General features: G+C 39.2%; 1 protein-coding gene across 3 annotated transcripts; it reads left to right on the top strand.

The window, feature by feature from the left end:
- Window positions 1-187: 187 nt before the first annotated feature.
- BBS7 (Bardet-Biedl syndrome 7) lies at window positions 188-20,526 on the top strand. Of its 3 annotated transcripts, none has more exons than XM_075420919.1 (19): window positions 188-305; window positions 442-507; window positions 1,193-1,255; window positions 2,101-2,276; window positions 2,807-2,993; window positions 3,698-3,770; window positions 4,878-4,994; window positions 6,388-6,518; window positions 7,275-7,359; window positions 9,024-9,126; window positions 9,696-9,888; window positions 11,415-11,489; window positions 12,530-12,595; window positions 14,638-14,777; window positions 15,770-15,934; window positions 17,025-17,134; window positions 17,243-17,346; window positions 18,860-18,983; window positions 20,004-20,526. In XM_075420919.1, exons 1-19 carry the CDS (start codon window positions 270-272, stop codon window positions 20,138-20,140), a joined length of 2,151 nt encoding a protein of 716 aa, XP_075277034.1. In that variant the 5' UTR covers window positions 188-269; the 3' UTR covers window positions 20,141-20,526. The 3 variants fall into 3 exon arrangements, with proteins under 3 accessions (XP_075277034.1, XP_075277035.1, XP_075277036.1); XM_075420921.1 differs by having other exon boundaries at window positions 272-305; window positions 442-585; XM_075420920.1 differs by lacking the exon at window positions 1,193-1,255.
- The last annotated feature ends 146 nt before the right edge of the window (window positions 20,527-20,672 follow it).

Raw genomic sequence — 20,672 nt, 5'->3', positions numbered from 1 at the left:
GGAGCCGCCGGGCGCCGCCGCCGCCTCCCCTCAGGCCGCTCCCCAGGCCTTGGGCTGCCGGGAGGCCGCCCCGCGCCCCGCCCGCTCCGGCGCGCTCTGCCCAATCGCGCCGCGCGTCTCGCTTCGGTCCCGCCCCCTCGCCGTCAGGCGTAGCCAATAGGACGCCGGCTGGGGGCGGTGCGGGCCGCTGTCCGCGGTTGCCGCGGTAACGGGAGCTGCGGGAGCGCTGGAGCAGGGGCGGCGGGCGGGATCCGCTCCCCGCCGGCGCGATGGAGCTGAGCCTGGCCCGCGTCGACTACCTGCAGGTGGGCCCGGCTGCGGGCCGCGCCGCCCTGCCCTCGCCCCGGGGGAGAGGGCTGCACCGGTGGCGAGCGGCCTGGGCGGGCGGGAAGGCCGAGGGAGGGTCCCGGTGCTCTCGGGCGTGCTTGTGTCTTCCCGCAGGTGGGGGTGACGGCTCAGAAGACCATGAGGCTGCTTCCCGCGTCGGGGCGGAAGGCGACGCAGAAGGTAGCGGCGTCGGCAGCGGAGAGCGGGTTCTGCCGGGCCCTGCCCCGGGGGTCGCGTCGTTAGGCGCCTCGCCGGATGGTTGGTCGCTGCGGCCTAGGGGAGAGCTTGGGAACCAAATGTTGGAAAATTGTTGGAAAAATCGGGGGGGAGGGGATCTGAATTCGCTTTTGGAAAACTTCCAGAACCAATAAAGGCATTTCCAAAGCTTCGGGCATTGCTGACACCGAAAGGCAGTTCTGGCGCGTTGCTCTTATTTCTGTTCTGCTGACACTCAATGTAGGTGGAATGCTGCTTCTTTAATTTTCAGTAATGGAAGTTCAAGCTACGGAAACTTACTGAGGAAAACTCGACAGGAATAACAGTGCGTTTCTTGTTTTAATAATAAGTTCTCAATGTGAAAATACAGCGCTTGCCAAATATGCCTTTTGGGAATGTTCCACCTGGTGACTGCTGCATTTACAGCTAGGAGCAGAAAAAGGGTTGGCAATGCTGTCAAACTGTCATTCCTAGGCGTCAGGGTCCTATCTGTAGCTGTTTATCCAGCGTTTCTACACGCAGCTACGTGAATGCAGCACTGTAGAATTTAAAGTACTTAAGTACAGGAAAACGTGATTAATATAGGGAAAAAAGCATTATTTTTAAAAAATATGCATGTAATAAAAAATGATGTATTATACTTTTAAAGGTGGTTGTTGGAGATCAGGATGGGGTCATTACATGTTTTGGCATAAAAAAAGGGGAAGCTGTGGTAAGTGGAAGTGTTCCATTTAAAATGTTATCTTTTAAACATTCTTCCTAATTAACTTTGAAAGTCTGTTTTTATTGACGTGGGGAATAGGATACCTGTGGAAGGTGTCTGGGTAGAGCTGAGGACTGATACCTCGCCGTGATGAGGGCATGCTGATTTCATGCCTGGACAAGCACATGGTCCTCCATAGTTGTAGAGTCAGACACCAGTGTGTATCGTCACAAAAAAAGAGTCAGGTTAAGGCCTTTTGCTCTGTGGTTCCGTTGGGTTTAAGGCTGTACACGTACTCAGTTACTGTGACAGGACACAAACCTGTGGTGATTCACTAAGTGTGTCACCTTAGGGGATTTTGACAGACTGCTTGCTTTCTGTGAGCCTAGACTTATGCCCAGCTTAATAAAAAATTATCTTTTTTTTTTACCCCTTTGAGGAGGTTCGTAGCCAGCTCATAAGGATGCTATAGCAATACAAAGAAATCTATGTAGTCTTTTGGGATAAGAATTTGACATGTTAGAGGAAGGGAGTGTGTGTGTATGTTGTTCTTTTTAAAAAAATCCACAGACAGACAAAAACCAGCTACTAGCAGTGCTGAAATTTTCCTATGGATGAATAACACTGAAATAATAAAGTCATGATTTATTACATTATAAGCTTTTTCTATCTATTTACTTATAAAATGCTTGATTGCTTTGTGATTCTGAAATGTACAGATTATTTTTGTCTGCATATAATCTATAGTATCCTTAGTTTTGCCAGAAATTGTAAAGCAAATTTATTATCCTTTATCTCAAAAGATTACCATCAGTACGATATTGTGATGATAAAAATTGCTTTTCTGTTTACAGCCAGTGTTCAAGACACTGCCAGGCAAAAAAATTGCAAGGTTGGAGTTGGGAGGAGCTCTTAATACACCACAAGAGAAAATTTTTGTGGCTACAGGATCAGAAGTTAGAGGTTTCACAAAAAGAGGGAAGCAGTTTCTTTCATTTGAAACTAACCTCACTGAAAGCATCAAAGCTATGTATGTACGATATTTTGCATTTTTTCCATAGTTGTAGCAGATTGTTAGTCTATGATTTTTTGAAATAATTTTGTACCGAATTGTGTGCTTGTAGGTAGCGCTAAGTGCTGGTGCAGATTTAGCTTGTGCCGTGACATGCAGGAAGGAACTTAGAAAATCTTGGTGAAGTTTAGAAAGTGTGGGGGGGCTTGGGAGGGGTCTGGAGGCGCTCGCATCAGTGCAAATGTCGGTGAGTGGAAGTGGGGTTATTGCCATAGTCTATCGTGTCCATATAACCTTCCTGTAGCAGAACAGGAACAATTTTTTTTTTTTCTTTTTGGATTGTGTTGTAAGATGCTGCCATATAGAAGCTGGCTTGAGAAGAATTAATTTTAGCATTCATAGGAAACTATTTTAATACCTGGAACAGCTTACAGGGCCCACTAATGTCTTGAATCTTTAAGCAGTAGTGCATGCATATAGTAGGGCTAGAAGACTATCACTGCAGCTGTACTGGGAAAATGCTACAGGAGATGTTTTCTTTTTGTCAGGCATATTTCAGGAGCAGATCTCTTTCTTTGTGCGAGCTATATCTATAATCATTACTGCGACTGCAAAGACCAGCACTACTACCTATCAGGAGATAAAATCAATGACGTTCTCTGCCTTCCTGTAGATAAAGTGAATTCCATTACACCGGTACTTGCATGTCAGGATAGAGTCCTCAGAGTTTTACAGGTTAAAATACTTGCTTGTTTATGTTTTATGTATTGATGCCATAGAACTGGACTAATTCTTGAGGGAATCAGCCTATCAGCACGCCTTAAACTTCATAAGGATAAGCATAATGTATCTTACTTGGCAGTGTCACTGTCTATAATGCTGGTACTTTTATTTGAAGGAAAATCATGATTATAAACTTGCAGAGTGAGGATTAATAAAACTGCTATAAATAGGATTTGAAATTCATAGGTGGAGGTAGATAACAAATTGATCCCTTCTAACTGAAAGTGCTCAGAGAAGGGAATTACATGTGTAGGTCTTCACCAGTTTGGAAATTCTTGCTCTCACAAATTACTGTTGCGACAAGCCTGAGTGGTATAAAGTGATGTAACAAAATTACTTGCCAGACAAATTTCCAGATTATTTTTAATAATAACACTTTTTAAGAGTTGTATATTTTTTTTATATAAACTTTACCCTATTTTGGCTTAGAAATAGTTCTCCCATAGGTTTGTGAGTTTGTGTAAGTGGAGCATATCCATTGCTATTGGCCATAATAATTTTTGTCCTTATGTTTGTGGGGTTTTGTTTTGTGTTTTGTGTTTTGGGGTGGGGTGGGTTTTTTTGTTTTTTTTTGTTTTCAACTGATGTGGTTTTGTTTGGTGGGTTGTGTTTGTTTTTTAACAAAACTCCTTCAAGGTACTTCTCTCTGTCTTTAGGGATCTGATTTACTGTATGAAGTAGAAGTTCCTGGACCACCTACTGTTCTTGCTCTAAACAATGGAAATGGAGGTAACGAGATTTTGAATACACATATAATTAAATAATGTTATTTTACTATATTTTTAAGATTTTATTGCTTGTGCTTGTTAATTACATTTTGCCTTGATCTTTAAGCTGATGTTAAAAATGCAGCAGAAATCTGTGAAGTCATTTCTTACATGCAAATAAATATATGCACACACATGACTGTTTTAGAAAGTTCTAAATGATTTTCACATTTAATTGAATGGCTATTACAAGAGCAGTGAGATATAAGGTGGTCTCATTGTGTAAATACGGGCTGGACCTTTGGGGACCTTGTGAAAATTCCGGGTTTGGGTTTCTCTTACAGACAGATTTCCATAACTAGAATTGCTAGTTGCATCCGTCTGTGAGGGATGAGAATATTGAGTAGAGCTCACATTAGCTAAGACTGTGGAGGGATCAAGCTTAAAATAGTTTGATCATCCTTCTTGCTAATCTGTTCGAACCTAATAGAAATCACTTTAGTGTGTTAATCTGGTGCCTAATTTAGTTTCAGTCAGATTGTGTGACAATGACATTCAGAGCTAGTTTGGCAAAGTAATTCTTACTTGCTTAAGTCTCGGCACAACATTCACTATTGGATGCATGTTCTGAATGAATCTCTTTGTTCATCTTCTGTATATATCTTCGTCCAGCTGTGGCTGCCCCCTCCATGGCAGTGTCCAAGGCCAGGCTGGATGGGGCCGTGAGCAACTTGGTCTGGTGGAAGGTGTCCCTGCCCCTGGCAGGAGGGTTGGAACTAGGTGATCTTTAAGGTCCCTTCCAACCCAAACCACTCTGTGATTCTATGTAAGGCAATTTAATAGCCTGGCTTTGCTGAAATTTAAAGTATTGGATTATGGATGGTTTTTAAGCAGAACTTCAGTGCAGGGGGGGCATTCGTACACAGAAGAGTCATAGCCATGAAGACGTTATCAGAACAGATGCAGTTTTCATTTGTTTATTTTTAAAGCCTGACAGTTCTGTTACACAACACTAATATTAATATTTTCTTGTTCCCTTGGGCTGTAAAGTGTAACTACGCAATATTTTCAGATTTTTTACATTGATGTACTTTATTTTATTGATTCCAAATTCAGTTTATGCGTTTAGGTGATTCTGGAGAAGAAATTGTGTATGGAACTTCAGATGGTAAACTGGGTCTTATCCAGATTACTGGTTCTAAGCCTATACCTAAGTGGGAAATTGGAAATGAAAAAAAGAGAGGAGGTATGTGTCTCAGTTGCTCACTCTTTAGCTTTCCAGCATGTCTGAGGCTTTATTACAAGTATAACAATCAGGAAATCTTACACATAGATACTTTGGAGGCATGTTGTAATTATGTGTTATTAATATGAGTAAGCTCTCTTTCGTTCTTCTGATTTTCTTCTAAATGCTTCTAATCAGTTTGTCTTGCTTTGGGTTTTCTGTTCATATTATTTCCAGTGCTTTAGTATACTTTTGTTTTTACAGTATTTTTAAAGTGGCGTTTGTAAAACAGTGTTGATTCATATATGATTACTTGAAGTTTTTATCAATTTCGTGACCATTTCTAAGTGCAAATATACCTGCCAGATTTTTCAGATGTTCAGTGGTCTTAAAGCCTCTTCAGAGGAAAGGTTAGCAACTTCCCTACAAGACTTTTTTTTTCCTTCTCTTTTTTTTTTTAAAAGCCATTATAAGGGCTTTTATCTGAAGATGGAATAAGGCTTTCATTAAAGCTCCACAGCGAGGCCTAAATGATCAGAGCACAGTACAACACTTTCCCTGTTTTAGCCTTGATACGCGGCTTTGGCAGCACCTATTAGCCCATACTGCTTTGTAACAGAGAAGACCAGGAATAGAATATATGTATTTTTTTAAATGTCATTATCTCGTAAAAGCTATTGCGAAATTATTTTCTTGAAATGCTTCCTCCTAGTGTGTCCTTATCCTTCACATGAAATATGAAGGAGTCATAAAAGTTAAATTCCATCTCGTTTTTCGTATTAATTCTTGTACAGACTCTCTCTCACTGCTTTTTCCTCCTTCCAGACCCTAACTCTCTTTCCTGTCCAACCATGATTAGTTGTCGTAGGCTGGTTCCTCATGTGCTAGCAGTGGGTTTGTCCACTGACCTATCAAGTAGCAGTACCCGGTCCAGGTGTGGCACAAGCCAGAACCCTCTTTCTGTCACCTCAGCCAGACTTCAGAGTAGTCTGTTTACCAATAGCTTTAAGTCAATTATAGGAAACAAAGAATGCTTACTTCTTCAGTTGGCAAAGTTACAGTAGTGTGGACAGGCAAATAGTTCACCTGGGGAAATGTGTGATGAGGGAGGGTTAAACCACTGAAAAGTAAGCTGTTTGAACCTCAGAAGGGGTCTCTGTTCAGTGCTTTTCACCAAGGGAACGGTAGTGGATTTGATTTGGAATTGGTCGCTGTAAAACCCACGGTACAATCTTGGGCTTCAGGCAGAGGGGAGAGGTTGCAGCCCTCTGGTGGAATCATCCAGAAATAGCAGTAGTAAAACCTCTGAAGCCAACTGGGAATCTCTGTACGTAACTGAATGTGGCCTGTGTGTTATGGTGTCATAAACGAATTAAGATGGAAGTAAACGTGTTTTTTTTTTTTTTTTCATTAGGTATCTTATGTATTGACAGTTTTGACATTCTGGGAGATGGAGTTAAAGAATTACTCGTTGGACGAGATGACGGAGTGCTAGAAGTCTATAACTTTGAGAGTGCAGATGATCCTGTCCTTCGATATGATCATGTAAGCCACAGTCATCATACTCTATTTTGCTGGAAAAATGGATTTTAAAAAACTCCTGTGCTTCAAAACTTAAAGTATTTACAAGATCATTACTACTAAAATGTGTGGGTTTTTTTTTTATTTGATGAACTCTATAATGTTGACAATATGAACTTGAAAGCTGTATCCTAATATTTAAGAACCAGAAAGTTAAATAGTCCCGAAGTGAGCAAAAATCAAAATAGTGTAGAGGATACGTTAAAGTTCTGGCTCTGTTGACCACTGAAATCTCTCCTGGGTGAAACCTAACACAGTGCTTCTCTCTCAGTGGAAACAACAACCTGATGTTGTGTATAGTCTGTGTTTTACCTGTAACATAATAAAGGTAAGCTGTCAGGACTTTAATAAGCATCATTACTTTGGTTATGAATTGTTTAAAGTAGTAGATTTGATCCATAGTGATGATTTCAGCCTTCAGTCAGATTGTTTGTTCCTGCTGGAAAAATATTGTCCATCAGTGTTTTGCTTTAAACTGCTCTTTAATGTCTTTGTTATGCAGAGTAGAATCGGAATGCATTTGTTAAAGCACTCCAATTTAGCTGTGATTGTCATCGGCTAGCTGACTCTTTTGTAGGTCTAGATGTTATGTGTCTATGTAGGTATTTTGTGATGCAGGTAAAAAGGAGCAGTGCATCCCTTAAAACCCTCACAAAACCCCCCAGACTTCTACAATGAGTGCAGTGATATTTCCCTCTGCTTGAATGTGTTTACTTGAAGGCTTTATCAGAAAGCATTACGTCAATCCAGGGTGGCTGCGTAGGAAAAGATGGGTACGATGAAATCTTAGCATCCACATATTCAGGTAAGCTTGATTTCATTTACTCAATAAAAGTTGCATATGGTGGTGTGATAAAAATGAAGCAGGCATTGTTGTTAGTGCAGCTCACATCTCTTAACATTTTAGTTCTGACTGGAACCGGGATAAAGTTTTGGTGAAAAGATCTCTTCTAATTTAATACTTACATTTAAAAAACATGTTTCCTACCCTTAAACTATGTTTTTATATTTTAAGATATTTGTAATGTGTTCCACTGTGTAACACAGCAGCTGGTTATTCTCTGGTGTAGACTGCTGCCTAACTGTGATGAAATAATGAATATGTTATGTCCAAAGGAATTATTTATGGGGGTTTTTGTACTAAAAATATGATAGACATGCATATCTCTTTTTTGTAATTTCCTTCTTTTTCAGTTTTGTAGGGCTTTAGATGAGGTTGATTTTGGTTTTAGTAGAAAATAAAGCTTCCCTGTGTTGGTGTCCCAGCAGCCCCTCTGTAGGATTTGACGTATTGGCCTGACTGTCCCAGACACCATGATAAACATGCTGCATATGTTAACTGCTGGGAGCTGAAACATTGCTAATTCTCTGTCTTCGGTTATCTTCAGTACTACAAGATCAGCCTACTGAAACCACGTATTCTGGCAAGATACAATTCTCAGTCAGTTATGGAGAAGTAATGGTGTTCAAGTACCTCGTGTAAATAGTCTTTGGATGATGAAAGACTCTTATATCTCACCTCATATGAGTTGTTTCGATATGGTAGGCTGCAACAATACTGTGGGCAAAGTCCTTTGTGGCTTCTTTTAGTGGGAATGTTACAAAAGATCCGTGAATTGTAGAAAGAAAAAAGTGAAAGCCCTTGTTCACCTGTGGGTTTTCAAAGGTAACCTCTGGTAGGATGTGCAGTAGACTGAGTTTGGCAGATTTTGGCAGATCAGGAGAAGTAGTGCTTAGAGCAGTTAGAAGTTACGTTTGAAGCCTGGCAGTGTAGGACTTCTGTGCATTTTTTAAAGGTCATGCTCTATTATTGGTCTGTCTTAGTAACTGAAGTAGATAGCTAAGGAATGTGAAAGACTGTGGACGTGTCAGCTTTTATGGTGCATTTTATAATAATGGTGTCTTCTGATTGTGTGCGTTGGGTGAGGTAACTAGAGCTATAAACACCCGTTCAAGTCTGCATATCATACCTGAGGTGTCAGGATATAATCAACTGGCATCTGCTTTTCTAAGTAAATGTAATTGAGTAAACAAAATGATGATTTTTTTTTCCCACTTTAACTGGCAGCATTCAATCTCAAAGCACACTGTGTAACACCATTTGCTACAAACACACAGCTTTTTTTTGTTGTTTTGTTTTTGACTATAGTACTGCCAATCGTTCCAGGTTTTGTCAGAGAAGCAGAGGTGGGAAAAAATGTAAGCGCTTGGTTAAAAACTGCCGCAGAGGGATTTACTGATTGAAGTACTTAATGAAAAAGAATTAGTAGTGTTTTCCAATCTGTAAGTTAAGAATGAAACCCATAAAAAATCATGCTCAGTATCTAGATTAATCCTCCAAAGAAAGGATTAAATTAAAGTCTCAATTCTCTCTACTCAGTATCTGGAACAAGCATCACTCCACAGAAGCTGAGTGTAGACTTTTTTTTTATAGCTTGTAAGGAATATAAACTTCATATATTGGTTTAGGCTGGCTGACAGGACTGACTACAGAACCTGTCCATAGAGAAGGTGGATCAGGTGAAGAACTAAAATTAAGTCAAGAAATGCAGAGCAAGATTTCGTCCTTAAGGTAATTGCACTAGAAAGAAATTTAAATGGGAGAATTGAAATGTTAAAAGCTGAAATGTCATCTTTCCTTCCTGTCTCACTGGATTTTCTGTATCTTTAGTGTTTCTAGAAGTAGAATTAAGCCTTTTCAAAGTAGAAATGAATAGCAGCCTCATTTCACCATGTCTTTCTATCTTGCCTTCACATGATGATGTCTTAATGCCTTCTTCCTCAGTATCAGCAAGATAAGATTCCCCTCTTCATGCTGCTTATAGCTTCTATATAATGGGAGGAAAGTAGTCGCTAGCATATAATTCAAAATGCATTGTCCATTGAAGGAAAAAAGCTGTCCTTTCCTGTGACTCATCGAAATCTCTTTTGTCAAAGTACAGTAGAACCTACATTTTCACGTGCTACAATTTATGTTTTATCTTTGTTATATATGTGGAAGGGGAGTCACCAGTCACTTCTGGTTGGAAAATTGTGGACAGAAGAGAAACGTGATTGCCTTGCAAGCTTAATCTACTTAATTTCTAGGGTAGCTGTGATAGTTGTTTTTTTAAGACATTATATGTGGTTTCCCTTTTCTAGGAATGAATTGGAGCACTTACAGATGAAAGTACTTCAGGAACGTGAAAAATACCAGCAGTCTTCTCAATCCAGTACTGCTGTTGCGTCGGTACCTGCATTTAGTGTGAATGATAAGTTTACATTAAATAAAGATGATGCGAGCTACAGCCTCATCTTGGAGGTTCAGACAGCTATAGATAATGTCCTGGTACAGGTAAGCGTGTTTTTTTTCTTGTTGGCTTTCTTGATACGTACATAAAGCATTCAGAGACTTTCCGGTTTAAAAAGGCGAGTTATACTGTCTTAAGTATATGGGGTTTTAAATGTCTGGATTGTTGTGAGAGGGAGCTGTAGTGTGTAGCCTTGCAGTGTTGAAGTAACTGTTGTAAATGCTTGTTAGGGAGCAAATACAACTTAAACCCTTATTGAACAGAGCAACATTACACTAATAAAATAGACCAAAATGCCTGCTGTACTAGCAGGTTTCTACGTAACTTTTGTGTTTGCTTTTGCATGTCCCTCCTTACTTGAACAGCAATTAACTCAGTAAATCTTAAATGAGGTTCAGATTCTCACTCGCCAGTTAAGTACTCTCTGTAGCGGAAAACTGATTTTACAATGTTATGGGCCACCTGTGCACTTTCACGGTGGAACAGCATCTGATTCGTGTGCAATTGGTGATAAATACTCCTGCCAAGTAGAGCAGCCTTAATTAGTTATTCCTCCTCCTGCATCAACTGAAATGAATGTTATCTTTGGTAGTCAGAAAGAGCAGTGGTACTGAATCACCTTCTTTTGGGATGTGCGTGGGGAGAAAAATTTGACAAGGAGGAATCTGTGAGGTGAATTTGCCATAACAAATGGGAGAGAACTACTGCAGGATTTTATTGTTCACTTTGTAATAAAAACCTCATTTTTATTGTGGACGTTATTAGAGCAGTGCAAAGCTACAGGTAATGTGCAGCTCTATAGCTGTTTCTGTAGCTAAGTGAGGACTAGTGAAATAAGTTTAATCTAGCCGTAAACTTAATGTAGTGTTTAGAATTTATGGCTTTTTCTTTAAAGAAATATAAAGCAGTATGTGGTATTCTGCTGTGAGAAGACAATCAGACTGTTTTCAAAATACTTTTTTGGGAAGCTTGTTGCATATTTATCAATGTGTCCTGACACTTCTGTGAAGATATAAAGCAGTACCAAATCAAGTAATTAATCATTTATAATGATAACATTTTCAAATGGTATTAGATTTAATTTTAATTCCAGTGAAAACACATCCAGATAAGAAGTGGTCTGTGTCAGAAGCGCTACTGTAAGTAAAAGGATCATTAATAATTACGTAATGTAATCCTTGGTTTCCTGAATGAGTGTTGTAATCCCCCTATTAAAATAAGGAGACACTTGAATAATGAATATACTTCATGCATATGAATGAAGTATACTTTCATGTCTGAAAGATGTGAATATACTTTCATGTCTGGAAGATAGTTACACATCTTACACTGAAGTTAGTGTAAGCCAGCCACACAAGAGTTCAGGACTCCGTAAGGGAGTAGGAGAAAGATCATCATGTTACTCCAGGATTAAGTAGTAAGCCGCATGTCTGTCAGGCTTTTACCTCTTGGATGCAGCAATCATTGCCTCTCCCTTGTGACAATAACTGATGACAGTTAGAGGATAAATGCATTAGAAGCTACTCAGGAACTTAAGCTCTTTATTTTTCCTTCCTCATATGTTCTGCAGAGTGATGTCCCAATAGACTTGCTGGATGTGGATAAAAATTCTGCTGTTGTTAGTTTTAGCAGCTGTGATTCTGAGGTAAGTGAAACAAAAGAGATAATATTTATAGAGTTTGCTTGATGAAAGCTCTTAATACTGTATATTAAAAACAGTATTTGGATTTATGTATTTGTAATTTTAAGGATATTGGGTTAAACTACTCATTTGGTTAATTTTTGGAGAGCTCAGCTTCATTACAGATACTGCAGAATTAGGAGTTAGTCGCAGGTCCTGACAGAAGGCCAAGGTAAATATGCGCAAAAGGATTCCTGCTTGTAAGGAATGTGAAAGACACATTCAGGAATTGCTCTCTTCTCTGGGTTTGCCAGTATCGTGTATTTACTTCAAAGTAATTTAGGTGAAGAACATTGTTTTTCTTACTTAGTTCGTCTCTTAAAATCACTTTAGAACATGAAAATTCTGCTGTATGGGGAGTCTTCTAAGTGCATTTTTTAGATAATAATTAAAAACTTAAATGCTTGCAGAATTACTAATGGTGCTTAGGGCTGGGGGGGAAATCCGGAAACTACCTTAGCGTTATGAAAATCTTCTTTGAAGACTTTTTCCTTGTAACAGTCCTCCAAGTATTTTAGTTTTAGAAACTGAATTTGCACATCATTGGTCTACCCTGGAGCTTTCAGAAACCAACTTTTTATTTTAAGTTTCTTGTCATTTATGATGATTAATGTAGCTCTTTTAGTAGCGTGTTTTCCTACTGATCTTACTTTAGTTTTTGCATGTTGGACTAATACTGCAGATGAGTGGGGCAGGCTGACATACATTCCTCAGATGAACAGTAGATAGCTGTGTAATTTTTATGGTGGTATTAAAGAGTAGAAGAGGCTTCAGTTGATTTCTCCTTATATAGAGATATTTTTAAAATGCTGCCATAATTAAAATTAACTGGATTATCCCAAAGAACCAAAGATTACTTTTTTGTATTTAACTTTTGTAAAACAGTTGTACATATATAGTGAAAACTTTACTGTATGTGTCTACAGTTAAAACAGACCAGTAGAATGTTTGTGAATCCACAGACCTGTTTGGTATTATTTTTCTGTTTTTTTTGCTGTCTACAGCCAAATAGCAACTTTCTTCTTGCAACTTACCGATGCCAAGCAAATACTACGAGACTTGAACTTAAGGTAAAATGCTCCATATTTTCCATAATAAATTAACGGATATGTAGATGTCTGCTTAGGAATGGAGAGATCTCTGCCTGAACCAACCGCTTTGCCTGAGCACATCATCAGTCCAATTTCTGCTGCTGGTTGTTTCCTGAGAACCTTCTGATCTGTGTTGCTTTAGAGGAGAGACTGGGGTCCTTCTCCAGTGTCCCTAAGATGAAAGCAGTGGGGGAAATCACAGATTGTGGAAATGCTTGATTCTAGAGACAGTGTGTGGAACTCAGTGGAGAGAGGCGTGGAAAAGAAAGCTCTGGCACTGTTTGTCCAGGAAGGAAGTTACACAGGGAAATAACCAGGGAATATAGACCGGATTTGTATTTTGGAGAGGAAGCAAATCCGGTCATTCCATGTTTATTATACTAAAGGCGTGTGTGTGTTTTGGAGTTTATTTTTAATGATCCCCCAAATTCACACATTTTGTGGCTACCAACAGGGGAAGTGATGAAGGAAGTCATGATTAGGAAAATCCTCAACATGTACGTAGGCTCTAGGTTTTCTCTTTATGTAGTCACCTAATACTGCAGCCTCCTAATCTGGTATGTGTTTATTTATGTAGAACTCTCAGTCCAAATATTATCATTAGAAATTTAAGCCTGCATAAGATGCATCAGATGTGGGGAGGTTGGGGGTCGTTATCTGTTTTTTTTATGAGGTCACAATAACGGACCTCTTGTGCAGAAATAAGACTCTTACGTTCCAGGTCCCCTTCTTAAATGCTATCAGTGTGCTTATTGATTCTGAGCAGGTCACTTTATCTCCCTGTCTCTCAGTTCTGTTATTTCAGTTCAGGGATATGACCCTGGCCACCTCTGCTATTGAAAATACTAGGTAAAGAGTAAATAACACAAGAAAAATGAATCAAATGCATTCATGGCACACAAAAAGCGGGTTTTGCTCTCCCACTAAAAACATATGTAAACTTGCTGTTGTGTGTCAGCATAGTGCAGTGTGGCATGAAAACACTGTACTGTCACTCTTGTATTTGGATCCTGATGTGATGGATTCGATCTGCAGGGGTTCTACTGCCACCTCGCTGCAATGTGTTGAGGATCTCCAGTGACTTCATTCTCTTTTTGTATTTCACCTATGCACATGCAGACAATACATCTTTTAAGTCCTGGCTACTTCATTTCCAAAAAGAACTTTTACTAACTTCTTTTTGTTAAAAACATTGAAGTCTTCCTGCAAAACACACTTTTTTGAGTTCTGAGACAATAGGGGACATACACAAGGCTATAAAGCAAACCTGTATTTGAACTCCAGTCTGCTCTTCTGTTTGGATAAAGCTACTTCAGTAGCTCTCCTGCCCACTTTCATGCCTGTATTGATGTTATTGGTGGGACGCGGCTGTTTCATGTTGATTCTGTGCAAGTGGCAGACTTCTTAGTGCAGTCTGCGTAACTGGTCTCAGCAGAGAAGTGGTTGATGCACTGCTGTGTCCTCAGAGGTGTGGAGATTATGCACTGTGTCTTGAATGGGTTTGTACATCCTGCTTGTTGCGTATTCTGAGACTTTAACTTAAATCTGGCCTCTTACTTTTCCAAAAATAGCTCAGGGAGAACTGATTGTTATGAAGAGATGAACACATAATTTGAAATTCTATTTACTCTTTTCAATTATTTGATCTATTCTTTGCTGCCAACTGCTACAGAATGTATTTTTCCTTAATTAAAAAAAAAAAAAAAATGAGGCCACTGAAGAATTACAAGCAAGTTACAGACTTATTTTAACTGATCAGAAAGTAAGTTAGCGGATTTTATTTTCTTAATATTTCATTCATCAACTATAGCAGCACTTTGGTGGACACTACTTTGTCTAGTTTTAAAACATTCTTGATCTATTTATAGTGGCACTATGAAGTAAATATAGTACTCTAAATATTCTTGAAGTACTGCAGTCTTTTTTTAACATATTTTGAATACCGACCAATTTCCCAAATCATGGTAAATTAGTCCTTCCCCTTTTGTTCTTTTTTGTGGGTTCTGCTTTTATTTCTGCAGGTTCGATCGATTGAAGGACAGTACGGGACGCTTCAAGCATATGTAACTCCAAGAATTCAACCAAAAACCTGCCAAGTTCATCAGTATCAAATTAAACCGCTTTCGCTTCATCAGAGAAGTCACTCTATTGACCATGACAGGTACCTGCAAAGAAAAATTAATGGTTTGTTACCTTGAAAAACTGACACAGTCCAGTTGAACCAGCGTTTACTCTATAAGCTTCAGTATGCCATTTCTAACCCCTAACGTACAGTTTTGAGCCTGTAGTTCCATTTAGTGGGTTTTCGGACAGAAAATGTGGATTTAATGGGTTCCTGCTTTCCTTGCCATTCTTTATCCTTCTTTTCAGGTTATTTTTCATTTTACAGACCTGGGTTATGGTGCAGCCCCATGTGTTACTAGAGCTGAGGGTGTGGTAGAAAGGAAACTCTCCTGTGCTAGTAACCGCAGTCGTTTCAGTTTCAGCCTCATTCTCCCCCCAACCCTTTTAATATAACTCTTTCCTGCTCCAAAACTGAGCCAAGACCTTTTTTCCCTTTATCTCTCTCTTAGGAACCTTGTATTTTATGCAATTCCTACTTGATTTTTTTTCCCCACCCTCAGTTAATGTATTGCCACTAAGGTATTGCTTGCCTCAAAGCAAAACTGAAAAATAGAAGGAATGATACCAAATGCCTTTGTGTCCGAATGATTCAGTGTGCAGATAAGCTCCGTTATGCCTCGTCCTTGATACAGATGTTCTGTCTGTGGTTCACAGCATGGGAGACTGTTGAGGCTCTTAGTCATATTTGCTGTGTTGTCAGTTACTCACCTTTTGTCATAAGTTTCAGGTTTAACAACTTGAAACGGGATACCTCAAAAACTTCTAATTAGTTTCTTATCCAGTTCTGACATGCCTGCTAGGAGATAAGACTTGAATGTACGTATAGCTTTTTGCCTTGAAATACAGAAAAGTAGCTGTAATCTGCAATACATAACTACTTAGCAAGAGACCTAACTTTTTACAGGGTGTTGATTAAAAAGAAACCATGACATTGGAACTAAACGTTTTTCATATGGATAACCAGTGCACTGACAGTGCCCTTCCTTCATAAGTATTAACTTTTTTTTTTTTTATTTCATAATATCGCAGACCTGTGAATACACTGACACTCAAAGGCCAGTTCAGTTTTGCTGAAATTCACTCGTGGGTTGTGTTCTGCTTGCCTGAGGTGCCTGAAAAGACTCCGGCTGGAGAGAGTATCACCTTTTATTTTCAGAACACCTTCCTGGGTACACAGCTTGAAAGTACTTACAGGTAAAATACAATTACTAAAGCGCAATGTGACTACACTGGGGCTTTTGTCTTTTTCATTCTTGACCAGTCTGCGAGTACCATTTCATGCACATACTACTGTTCACCTGTCCACCCTCAGCCCCATCAAAATTCCCATTAAGGAGAACAAGAACCTTTCTTGAAAAGGATTGTCAAACATTACCAGGGGTGAGCAGTATCCAGTAATGATGCAATCTGTAACTTGAATAGGGTTTTTGTTGAAGTTGGTCCAAAAACCGAAATTGCCAGGGAGGGAAAGGCTTGATATGTTTTTAAGGAGATGGCTTGCTTTTAGAATTTAAAGAACATAGTAACTAATATAGTAGTGAAATTACTGTGTAATGCCTGTTGTTTTCTAACTTCCTTTTTTTATATCGAGGAGCAGAAATAGCTTAAAAGGCATTTAATACTCATGCAACAAAAACGTGATAAGCATTAAGCTGAAAACCTTCTTTTTCTGCAACTCATATTAGGCAAATATTATTTCTGTGTTTAAGATTAATACTCTATTCTCAAATTGATTAGTTATATCTTCCTTCAGCTAATTATATACATCCACCTGAAAATGAAACTGTGAAGTGGGGAAAAATTAATTGTTGTAATCATAGAGATTCCAGACTGCTCCCAGCCTACCATATGTGTTGTCTGCTCATAACATAGAAAGTTGGTGGGTGGTGGTTTTTCTCCCTTCTGTTACTGAAGCTTGCTGTTTGGCTTCAAGGTATTGCAATGATAAAACTTAGGAGGAATGAATACAGTCAGGAATCTTACTTGTATAACCTTAGTGCCTTACAATAAGGAAAACCACTTTGTGTATACCTGAGACTTGTGTATACTGCTTTGTCTTATTTACTGGAACAAACTGTTCTCCGTCAAGATTACGCTAGGAAGGAGGGAATAGCATCGGTGTGTATCCAGCCACCTGATATATGAAGACTCATTATGACCGTTATAGGGGTTGCTTTCTTTGATTTGGGCATTAATTACAGGCCTTCTGATTTAACATAGGGACAAGTCTAATGCATGCATGTGTGTCTAAATTGGTTCATTCAAAGTTTTTCTTCTGTTATAGAAAAGGTGAGGGATGTTTTAAGTCTGACAACATTTCTACAATATCCATCCTAAAAGATGTGCTTTCCAAAGAGGCCACTAAAAGGAAGATTAATCTCAAAATATCATATGGTAAAACTTTCTTCTCTATTTTGTTGTCCTTGACTTAATTTTATATTCTTATAAATGGAATATGTATTATTAATTTGCTTTTTGGTTTTTTTTTTCATTCCCTACTAGACATAAATGAAGAATCTGTGAGGCACACATTAAAGCTTATCCACCCTAAATTAGAGTATCAGCAGCTCTTGGCCAAGAAGGTTCACTTAATAGATGCTTTGAGGGTAAGTATCTGCACTCCTGTGGAAGGATTTTTGTGAGGGATTACGTTGTCAGGTACTAAGCTGTAGGGTTCATGTTAGCTGTGTGTCATACTGCTATCTGTTCTGTTTCTATTTCCATGACATGTATTTTAATTATCTAGGAGACAGGCTTCTGCAAGTAAAATTCCCTTTTCTGAATAACAGGTAGGATTACTGCCTGATGTTGAGGATGCTTAAATCGGACAGTAGAAGGCAGCCAGCTTTATAATCTAATGTTCTCTTCCTGCCAGCTGTTATTTTCCAGTTCCTTCTTTGTCTCTTTCCACTAACATTTCAAAGCTTTTTAGATCTGGGGATGATCATCCAGGCCAGATGGTGACTTCCTTGCTTTGGAACTTCATCCCAGTGTGTCATAATTTCTGAATTATCTGCTTATTAATCTTATGCTTAATACCCTCCTCAACGGATAGTCTTTGGGAGGTACCTGTTAGGCAGCTTCTCCCAGTTCCTGGACTTTTCCCAACAACCAGGATTTTACCATCAAAAACTTGTCATTATCTCTTTTTTTTTTTTCTTTCTTCTTTTTTGAGGGAGCGGGAGATGTAAGTAAACAACAATTCTCTCTTGTCCTTTGAGGGAATCAAATACTAGTTGTCAGAATTCTTTAGTTAGTAGAACAACTGACTGCCAGTGAGAATAGTGTGTATCTTTATTATCACTAGAAGTATTTTACTTGGGCTTCATTTGGCAAACTGGGGAGGTAGAGAATAGTAGAGAATTTATTCTTAATGCATGTTATATTTGTGCAATAATAATGATTTTGCGCATCTTGCTAGTTTTAGGGTTTTCTTAGGCAGCAAATCTTTGACAAATCTTTTTTGACAATTTTTTTGTCACTCATTTTTTGGATAGTAATTTATAGGCAGTAAAATAATCTGGTGATTGATGAAAGCTGTTATCCCAGCAGACGCACGATGCATAGCATAATTACCTTTTGTCTAGAAAAGAACAGTCTTTCTGTGGGGGGTAAAAAGATCTATGCTATTGACCATCTTAAATTGGTCAGATGGTAGGCTGGGGCATTTTAGAAGAGGTCCTTAAAACTTTTTGCTGCGACGAATTGAGTGATACTTTCAGAGTTTACTTCTACCTTTAGACTTTCAGCATGTGCTGTACTTTCTAGGAATTTATTATTTCTAAAAACGAAGCTATGGCAAAGACTTTGAGCCTTCACTAGGCTTGATTCTGTAGAGGCCAGGCTGTGGTGTGGTCCTGTTCTGGCAGTACTCAGAGCTGGAAGCTGTAATACGCAGGATTTTGAGAATCTAGTCTAAGAAGTGACAAGTAGCATCTGGCATTTCATTAGAAGAGGAGAAAATGAGGCACTTCGAAAGTGACTCTTGCTAGTTTTGAAGGGGATTGTCTTGTCTCTGAAGTACTTCCTTCTGTCAGACCCAAGCTTAATTTATTCTTACTTTTATGCTCTTACGATACTTAACTGCTGTTAATTCTTATGATTTAAAATGTCTTTGAGGAATTACAAGTTCATGAAGGAAATGTGGACTTCCTGCTACCAAAATACCGCAGCATTTTGGAAGAGGCAGATCAGCTGCTTGAGGAATACAAGAGACAACCTGCACACCTCGAGAGACTTTATGGTTTGTTGATCAATTCAGCTTTTTATTTAGATGCAACTTAGTGTCCAGAGCGCATGCTGGACATGACTGAAATAGTTATGAAGTCAGTATTAGCAGAACTGAAGTAATTTGATAAATGAGTACACTTGGGTAGCTTCAGGACAACAATAGGTATGTAAGTATATATGTCTGTTTGGTCATAGAGCCAAGGCTGGATATTTACACAAATGTTTTTGATCGTAAATATGTGAAGTCAAAGGTGAGGCAGTAAAACCTAGCACATTCTGAAAATTGCTTGCATGCTGCTACGAACTCTGAGTAACTCTCTGAAGGTTCTCAAGAATTGTTCACCTGAGAACTTGTAAAATTGATTTGGCATCACAACCACATCACTGAGAATGAAAATACCAGGATTGTTTGTAAGTGACTTTTCTACTTTTTGTTTAACAGACAGCGTCTCGTATTTGGATGATCCTTGTCTGTGTGGACATGGTTAGGGATCACATTCAAATTCAGGATGGCGTTTAAGAATGTATACAAGTTAAATGAGTGATTCAGTTCTGAGTGGTTAAGTTTTGCAACACATCAGAAAAATGTACATGGGGTGGGAAAGGAGACTCGTAGAAGATTATCTCATTTAGTGAGGGAAATTCTGTAATCTCCTCTGGTGCTCCCCGGACAGCTTTCAGCTCAGAGAACCTCCGCCAGATGCCAGCTTCAGTGAGCCTCTGTATCTACAGCGCAGGCAGAGTCCTCGGTGCCCACCCTGTGTAGCTCCTCTCTCCTCAGTGTTTCACATGTGGGTGACTCTAAGGCAGAAATGCATGCTGTGGAATGAACCTGGGATCACCGGGGCTCTTCTAACAGTGTTTTGGGTTTGTTTAAAAGCAAATCATTGTTTAAAACATGAAGTTTAAGAAGAGTCTTGTCGCTAAACCCAGAATCAGCTAGAGTAGTTGGTACATAACAATGCGGTAAAAGTAGAGATACCTCATAATGAAAACAAGGCAAATAATAAGTCCTGGGATTTTACCTTTGCAGGTATGATCACGGATCTCTTCATAGATAAATTTAAATTCAGAGGCACCAATGTGAAAACAAAAGTTCCTCTTCTTCTGGAAATTCTGGATGGCTGTGATCAAGACGGACTAATTGCTTTTTTTGAGACTGCAGCCTGACAAGGAAAAAGCAGAGTAATTTTTTATTATTATTATTCTTTAATCAAGGCAGCTCCATATCAACTCCAAAACACTTTTTAAGAAGAACACTTCTACTCTGTTGTTGTATTGTCAGCTCGTAGGTTTTGTCCATGTTTATTACCGTACTGAATACAGCAGCCAGCTTTGGTTCATCATAAACTGTTATGTTGAAGGCGCGGGGAGTTTCTATGTACGCGGTGTGCTTTGTTTTCTGTAGCTAAAAAGTCAGGTGTAAATACCAAATACCCTTTTTACAAAAACACTGTTTTTAGCCCTGTTGGAGACCAGACGCTGCAGTCTGTTCCCCCCTGGGGTTTTAGGCCGAGGACGGATGCTTTTAAACGCTTTTTTAACTCTTGTTTGAAGAGCGGTTGCCATTAAACTTCCTCCCTGCTCCTCCCGTCTCTGCCTTCTTCCTTTCGCAGCTCCACCCCCCTGCGCACTCCTTTTTATTTAAAATTACAAGAGCTGGGCCCGCTCCTGGGCACGCAGAGCTGCTCGCAAGCGAAGA

Source organism: Opisthocomus hoazin, chromosome 5 (genome assembly GCF_030867145.1).
Source record: "Opisthocomus hoazin isolate bOpiHoa1 chromosome 5, bOpiHoa1.hap1, whole genome shotgun sequence".
NCBI lineage: Eukaryota > Metazoa > Chordata > Aves > Opisthocomiformes > Opisthocomidae > Opisthocomus > Opisthocomus hoazin.
Note: the sequence above shows the minus strand (reverse complement) of the source record. Positions and strands in the feature narration are given on the sequence as shown.

What these genes read in the sequence shown, in the direction of transcription:
- BBS7 (XM_075420919.1), top strand. Translation starts at nt 270, where the DNA reads ATGGAGCTGAGCCTGGCCCGCGTCGACTACCTGCAG. An exon ending in CTTAGCATCCACATATTCAG is followed by an intron (nt 7,360 to 9,023) that starts GTAAGCTTGATT and finishes ATATTGGTTTAG; the next exon opens with GCTGGCTGACAGGACTGACT. An exon ending in TAATCTCAAAATATCATATG is followed by an intron (nt 17,135 to 17,242) that starts GTAAAACTTTCT and finishes ATTCCCTACTAG; the next exon opens with ACATAAATGAAGAATCTGTG.